The sequence below is a fragment of the Adiantum capillus-veneris genome, chromosome 10 (assembly GCF_014529385.1).
Source record: "Adiantum capillus-veneris isolate H3 chromosome 10, ASM1452938v2, whole genome shotgun sequence".
NCBI classification, from domain to species: domain Eukaryota; kingdom Viridiplantae; phylum Streptophyta; class Polypodiopsida; order Polypodiales; family Pteridaceae; genus Adiantum; species Adiantum capillus-veneris.
The window spans coordinates 66,474,474-66,482,408 of record NC_140940.1 but is presented as its reverse complement, the minus strand read 5'-3'; the positions used below and the strand labels follow the sequence as shown (position 1 = coordinate 66,482,408).

At 41.1% G+C, this 7,935-nt stretch overlaps 1 protein-coding gene across 2 annotated transcripts; it reads right to left on the bottom strand.

Annotated features, from left to right (window-relative positions):
- Positions 1–703: 703 nt before the first annotated feature.
- Positions 704–5,833, bottom strand: LOC147448980 (uncharacterized). 2 transcript variants are annotated; one of them, XM_086521370.1, is made up of 6 exons: positions 5,459–5,832; positions 5,156–5,234; positions 4,624–4,894; positions 3,873–4,201; positions 2,395–3,236; positions 704–1,725 (listed from the first exon to the last, which is right to left on the bottom strand). In XM_086521370.1, the coding sequence occupies exons 3-6, from the start codon at positions 4,773–4,775 to the stop codon at positions 1,402–1,404; spliced, it is 1,647 nt and encodes a 548-aa protein (XP_086377496.1). In that variant the 5' UTR covers positions 4,776–4,894; positions 5,156–5,234; positions 5,459–5,832; the 3' UTR covers positions 704–1,401. The 2 variants fall into 2 exon arrangements, with proteins under 2 accessions (XP_086377496.1, XP_086377495.1); XM_086521369.1 differs by lacking the exon at positions 5,156–5,234 and having other exon boundaries at positions 5,459–5,833.
- Between the last annotated feature and the right edge of the window lie 2,102 nt (positions 5,834–7,935).

The window sequence follows — 7,935 nt, the reverse complement described above, 5'->3', positions numbered from 1 at the left end:
TTTACATTTGTACAAGTAAGCCTCCCAAGCTCTTGGCTAAGGGCACGTTCAGCCTATCGCCGAGCCGATGATATGTTCTGGCTTTTCCACTCAAGTGTGGTTCACACAAGAGACAGACAAGAACTTGTATACTTTTTGGAGCACACATGGCAATCGATAGAATCGGGGCTCATGGTTAATGTCTTTATCTAACGTGTGTGAGGTCGAAGGTTCAAGGGCTCTCCGTGATCAGTGCTGAAAAGGCTGACAGCCTCTCATATGTCCGGGGGCAAGCAGCCGCCCGTTTTGCGGTAGGTCAGAAAACGAAGCTCTCTATTTTCTTCCAATGGCCTTTCGCATGCAGGACTAACGCTCAGAGTTTGTGAACTTGGGCGGGCCGTCTGAACCCAGCCTAACTATACCAGTCAGACAAGATCCAAAGTTTGATATTGTAGGTCCAGTCCTACCGCAACACACACACTACCAACAATGCCTTCAATTTGCAACCAATACCACTTTCACCTCGAAATTGCCTCTGGCCTTTTTCCAACTTGATTGAATACCAAACCTCCAATGGTAATGCATTGAACTAAGATCTATGGTCTACATCTCGACCATAGCTCGCATTCGCCCCTACCACCTTTTCTTTGCTCGAGCCTCAAGGTGGATCACTCGAGTATTCAAGGGAATTTCTGATTTGTTATGCAAAAGTTGAAACCCACCGTTGTACACAAGATTTTTTTGTGATATTACAACATAATAACAGGATGATTACATAAATATGAGAACACTGGCTTCTACAAGACATAGCATCACAAGCAACCTAGTGATCGCCAATCACAAGATTAGCTGGTCACTCGATCCACTCGGCCATGCCAAAAAAGCATAGATTTCTAATTCATCTATGCAAAAGCATAAATACATGTTCAAGGGAGATCATCCAAAAAATATGGTGGTTGTAGGAGTGGAGACCCTCCAAAGACAAGTCATAACATGAGAAAGAAGAGAAAACGAGCAAATGGAATTGGCAATAGAGAGGATTCAAAAAGGATTAGATGACAGAGAAGCATGTACACAAAAAAGAGGCAATAGAAGGTGGAAAAAAAAATTGACATGAGAGAAGGCATTGGATGAACGCACACGCATGAGGGTTACATACAAAGGTCATGAGAGGAATAATGAAGAGAGGATAGACACGAAGACAAATCGGAAGCAAACAACAAAACAGCGGAAAAGGAACTCAGAAACCAAAAAAGACTCAAGAAAAAACCAGGGAAGGCACGGCTAGGACGACACCGGTTGCAAAGAGAAACTCGAAGAAGAGATCTGCATATTGTTGTAAGTAGAGCAGCTTCTTCATTTGGACGGAAGGGAGCTGCCCCCTCATAAGGTACTTTGTGGGAGCATCTGATGAGGGAGGGGCTAAAGGAAATGATCCGTTGTAAGATAGCTGTGGGGGGGTGAAGCAGTGAAATTGGGATTGAGGTCCGTGCTTCCAAATGGGCGCATAACTGGCGAGGAGAGCCCTACAGGAGCATAAATACGTACACGACGCACACTGTTGCCCACCGTGCCTAGCCTTCTCTTTTTGTAATTGGCTTTGAAACATGCTTGTCTCAACTTTTTGGTTCTCTCTGCTAACTCTGCTCCAGGCATCTCCTCCATGAGCCTCCTCTGCTCCTCCAGCTCTCTCACCACATTCAGCACTCTTGGTGAGCTATTCGCCCCTTGTTCCTCAGCCAAATCCTGTCAAGAAAAATATTAATCGAACACATTAAATAAGATCTGTTGAGCTCATAAGCCACCACTAAATCTACATATGCGGCACCATTTACAGACACATAAAATGCATAAATTACACGCGCATCTTCAGGAGTGCATGTGTTTTGGTGTTCGGGAAACGCATCTCAGCTTACAATTGACACTTGAAATTTCAATAATGCCGATTGAGAGAGAGTGTAAAAATGTGAAAACTTTCCTGAATAGAAAAAAAAAAATCCCGGACACCGATGTGTATGTATATGCAACAACAAAGCTGTCAGTCTAAATCTATAATACCTAGATGAATCCTGGAAGAGCCCAAATTCAGCTATGAAGGAAAGTACAGCTATAGACTCATGGCAGTCACCCATAAGACAATAAAACCATCAACTTCATCATGCATAGTATTGACTAAACTACAACATCCCCACTAACATCATCAGTGCCCAATGGTGGATATAAAACTAGGTAATAACATATGCTCCCGACATAACACACCCCACATGCACACACACATCAGCATTCATCAACAAACATTCAACGTATTGAGTTTCTGTCATGACTCGGGAGATCAAGGGCAGACTCAGCCACGATGAAGCCTAGCACTAGAAAAAAGCTTAGATAGAAAGGGCACCATTAAAAAAGAGGGCTTACCTTAATGTTGTCAATCAGACAGTTAATGCTCTTCATTTTGCGATGAGGCCAGCGAGGAATTTTAAATTCCCGGCACCTCTTCTTGAGCACAGTAAGGCCAACATTAAGCTTCTTGGCAGCTTGATTGATGGGCATGGAGAAATACTGGGAGAGCTCATGCAATGTTATCTCAGTTATCCTTTCAGTAGTAGTACCAGGGCGAACAATGCGAGGCTTGCTACTAGTGGCATCCACATTGTGCGCCCACTGTCGTATAGGCAGCACAATACCACTATGAGCTCTTGTATTAATCCATTTTCCATGCCCCTTGGCATCAGACTTATAATATCCGGTAGAGCCCAAGTTGCGCGATGTGATGGATGAGTGGCTGCCGACTACCGTTGAATTCATATTTCTGTATGCATTCTCATCGTAGTCCGAATACAGAGCACTTGACGTAGTTGTTGAGGAGTTGCCATTGGCATCAGAAGAGGACATATTGATTACACTCCCATGGCAGCCAACACTATCCGCACTATGCAGACAGCTTGCCTGATGCACTGCAGCACTAAATTTTCCAAGGCCAGCGCTGGGGAAGACAGCCAAACTTTTGTAACTTGAGGGACTATCTGCAAAGGATTCTAAAGCAGAAAATTCTGGGCTGTCATCTGTGACACTCGATTGCTGCAAGCTAAGAGATGGTGTCTCAATTTCAAGCTGGTTAAGGCGAGGTTTCAGGTCCGGCACTGGAGTCAAAAGCAGCAATGAGCAATCTGGATCATTTTCTTGAGCTGAAAGCTCTCTCAAATCAAGGTTCAGGTCTAGCATAGTAGGGGGATTCCAAGAAGATCCCGCATTGCGCCCTGTAAAAAGATTCACAAGATTTATAGCAGGAACTAACAAGCTATAAGATAGGTTAAAACACTTGGACAAGTTAAGCCACACAAAGAACTATAACAGAAAGAGAGAATCAATCCAGACGGATTTAAATCAAAATCTTAGGATATATCTAGAGGATATTTTCCAGGATTCATAACTAAAATGCCCAATTTTTTATTTTGAAATCAAGGTCCAAAGGAATTACAACCCAGTTTTCTCATTTTCCACCTAAAAATTTACACTGTAAACAGAGATATTTGAGCACTGCTTGACAATGGCTTTAGGCAAAAGAGATGGGCACATTAAATGAGAGAGGCCTCCTTGATTAATACTTTTGTCAAATACTCAAGTAAAACTGAAGTATGTAGAGGCTTAACATAACATTCAATCCAAGGTAGACATCAAGCACCGAATCTAGTTGGCATTCAGTGATTCTTAGGCACTTTTTGTATAGTACATCCACAAAACTGATGAGCCTTAACATCAGTTGAGAAGCTAAATGCACTGAGACTTACTATCAAAGAAATTTTGAATCACCTGCCGCCGATTACAAGCAACAAGCCATCTCTAAAAGTGCTACAGAATGATTGGCATTAACGTGTTAAGGAAGAGGCAGATACCTTGATCTCGCGGGGAGGCCCTCGACAGAGAAGCTTTGGGGCTTGCCAACTCCAACTCTGAGCCCCAGTGTTGCCGTATGTCAAACTGTTGATACGGGATCCTCTCAAGGATTACTGAGTCGGAGACACTAGCATTTGAGTGCTCCAACAAGCTTGGACCTGAAAGGTAAGACAGTGTCAAGTCTGGAGAAGGCCACAAGAAGCTTTTGTTGTGTGTTGTTGCAGCACTGCTGTTTTTATCCGCACCCAAGCTCTGGCCATTGGCTATGAGACTCTCAACCAACTTAAGATCCAACTCTAAAGATGGTATACTCTTCAAATCAGGATTCCTGAGAGAAAAAAAGGTCTAAATATCAACAGCCTCAACAGATATATTGAAAAATCGCATACAGAATGCATGAGAGAATAAGACCGACAAAAATTGTTTTATACAAGCCGAGCCCTTAAAATTGTCCCCCATTACAGAGGGAACAAATTCTCAACAAATAGTTACAAAATGTTGCCTCTCAAGTCATCTAATCAGGAAAGTGGTGCTCTCATCCTTTCCCATGCAAGCACACTTCCTCAAAACTCATGACTACATGCATAATGCAGTGGGATCCCCAGCAAAAAAGAGCAGGCCCCAACCAAGCTTCGCACAAAAAGGCAATTTTGCAACTAGTGCATTTTATCAAGAGCCCAATTCACATTATACAATGTCCCATTTGGAAACATTGGATGAGAAATATCATTACAATGTACAAGGGCTTACTTTGATGGAGAAAGTATGTATGGCAGCGCAGTACCCAAAGGCAAGTCACTCTGGTATTCCAGCATACAATGCCACCCTTGATTCTGCTGCATCGATATGATCATGTCCATAGTCTGCTTGATACCTGTACTAGGCAGGATCGTGCGAAACATCCCCAACGTTAGTGGAGTGGTCACTCGTTTGTATTTCCAAGGATCAAAGAGAAAATCCTGCTGGGTTGCACATAGTGACCCTACATTCTCCTCTCTCAAACAAACACTTCGCACATATGCTGCAGTCATCACAGAACAACAGGTTAATCTCCACCTTAATAAAGTGACTGAATGATCAAAGAGAACTCAGAGTTGAGGCATGTCAGCCATTAAGAGGGCTGATTGTGAGACAAAACCTGCCTCTCTTGATGAACTGAGCTAGAAGTAATTACACAAAAGTGAGAATCACAAGCTTCACATGATCAAAGCAAATGTGAAGCAGCTTAAATTTCTTCAAAATTGAGAATAAGCACAGTATTTGAAAGGGCCTGGGAAGCTACCATTAATCCTGACAACTGTAGCAGAAAATGGACGAAACCCCAAAAGAACCCAATTTAACCAGGCTTAACAGAGTAGATGCTGTGAATAGGAAAAAAGGTTAATACAGAAAATGAACGAAGCTGGCCACACACACACACACACACACAGAGATGATAAAACAGAAGATGTAAGCACTTGCACCAGAGAAAATTGACAGAGCAAAAGGCAGAAAGGCAAAGCAAAACCAAAGCATACGCTGCAAGTTCACGCATTTTGCCCAATGAAGTAACACAAAATGGGTATTCTGAAAAGGAGAGACTAACCTGTTTTTTTCAAGGAGTTCACAAAGACAGTAAGAGCTAGAAGCTTCTGGCTATGGAGATGGGCGCCCATTTCACTCTATCAAACGATGGCTTTTAGAAGCACAGTGATCTACAGAACTTGCCTGTGAAAGTGACGACGATTGACGATAATCATAAGCGCAGACTTGTGTGTGTGTGTGTGTGTGTGTGTGTGTGTGTGTGTGTGAGAGAGAGAGAGAGAGAGAGAGAGAGAGAGAGAGAGAGAGCCACTATCAGTATCTATCTACGGCTAGCAGAGAGAGACCGGATCAGATCCAAGAGAGCTAGCTTCGCACGCAGATCGCTCGCAGAGGGGAGATGGAGGTGCTTGCAATGAGAGTTCTCTGCAAGTACGCACACCCATTTACACATGCAAAAGCGAAGAGAGAGAAATTCCTTTTCAAGCGTTACATCGTAAAATGATATATATTCATAGAAATTGATGGAATCATAAGTATGTATGGATAAATGCCATTCCCTGCCACTCTGAGAAGTTTTTGAGTAAATTTGGGAACTATGACCAGTTTGTAGTCAATTTTCTGCCCAACAGTGCCCACAGTCATGGTCTCACGGAAGTGCTTGTTGTTGACTCACTGTTGTTTCTCATAGGTTTCATTTTCAGATGTCGCTATTGCTTGGCAAGGTACTCGAAAAGCACAAATTGCCAATTGGCTCGCTTTGTAGTGAAGTATGTGTGTGGGTGCATTTTTTCTTTTTTACCATCAGCGTAAGGAAGGTAATTGGGAGAACTCTATACATACCTGTGTATTCACAACCAAACTTGCTATATACGTTACACCCACAAGGGGTGGTTTTATATTGACCCAGGTTCAATCCCTAGTTAGCACTTACATTACTGCTTCTACTAAGACTCATTGCTGCACAGGCTTCATTTCTTTGGTAGCAGTGTACGTTTTAGTTTCAACAAAGTGAGATGAATGTGCCTTGTAGGTAGCAGATTGCTACCCACCAACACCATCTAAACTTATCAATGAATTGTGCTCACCACAACCCGATCTATACTAGCTAGATCAAATTTATCATAATCTCAAACATATTGCATTGAAATGCATGGATTCTAGGGTACAATCCATTTGCATTTCTTACAAGGATAGAACAACCTAGCCAAGAACTATGCATGTTGGTCAGAGCTCATAGAAAAGTTGTGATCCTATGTAATCAAAGATTGAAATTGCTTCAGTAAATTTTGTATTTGAACTTGATGTTTATCTTCTCCCTTTATTTTATAAGTTTTTATCTATAGATTTTGGTAAGAGCCAATTTGAACAAACAGATTGGATAGTTGGTTGGGAAGATCTAATTGCATGTCTTTAAGATTCAAATATGCTTTTTTCCAAAAAGATTCCAAATATGCTGCTTATTTTATCAACCAATCATGTTTGAGAGTCATTTGAAAAGTTTGACAAGGTAGAACATAGCAAGGGTGCTGAAACAAAGCACCCTTTATGGAGAAAAGTACATGTAACACTTCAAAAGTAGAGTAAACATGCTTGTGAACACACAAAAAACGACAAACATTTTGTTCACTGATTGTCATCTCTCCTTTACTCGTGCTAATAATTGTGAACTAAGAGAAGAAAAAGAGCTTCTGGAATTGAGTAGAACTTTGATATTTATGCCATAAATCTTTGCATTAATGGCACTCACAATCTTTCTATGAGCAAGACATTATTGAGGCTTGACAATACAAATGGGGTGCCTCTTTAATCCATTCACTTAAGTGTTTTCCAGCACAAAAGATCCTCAATCTACACATTCAATACACAAAAAAAACTCCTATGTCTTTGTAGTAGTCTCCAATTCCTAGATAAATGATCGTATTGATTGTTGTAGGTGAAACATTCAGGTCTACGTTGTGCATCCTAAGCTAGCAAATTCCTTTGAGCATTTTGTACATCATTATCCATTGGAACATGATCATCTAAAGAAGATTGTGATGGTAAGCATTACCTTCAACAAGTTAGGCTATATGGATTGCCTCTACAAATGTTTGTTTCCATACCTTAATCTTAAACTTGTCTATGTAAGTCATGATGCATTTGTGGCCAAAGAAAGAAGAGCTTCATGTCTTCTATCATTTGTGTGTCAACTCTTAACACATTTGTTCAAGTTTGATTGCAAATTGAGAAGTTCTTTCACGTTCTTTCTTCTAAATATTGAAAAGCACTCTTTTCTATTTCATCACGTGCAAAATCTTAAACTAACAAAGATTTGAATGACTCTCAATTTTTCTTGATTTTAGGTTTTTATTGAACATACCAAGTTGCTGCAACTCCTTTTGACATTGTGCATACCTCATTGAGCTTTTGAAACACATACCAGAAGTGATAAGCCACAACTTTTGCAAATTGATCCAACCAAGAAAGTATATCTTCAATTTGAAGTTCTAAGAAAGGCTTAGAACGAACTTTGAAATCTTTGAAGGTTGTATCTTGAGA

Coding starts and splice junctions, on each gene's coding strand:
- LOC147448980 (XM_086521369.1), bottom strand. CDS start 5,528: ATGGGCGCCCATCTCCATAGCCAGAAGCTTCTAGCTCTTACTGTCTTT. Junction 3,237..3,872: donor GGCCTCCCCGCGAGATCAAG/GTATCTGCCTCT, acceptor ATCTTTTTACAG/GGCGCAATGCGGGATCTTCT. Junction 1,726..2,394: donor GTCTGATTGACAACATTAAG/GTAAGCCCTCTT, acceptor TTTTCTTGACAG/GATTTGGCTGAGGAACAAGG.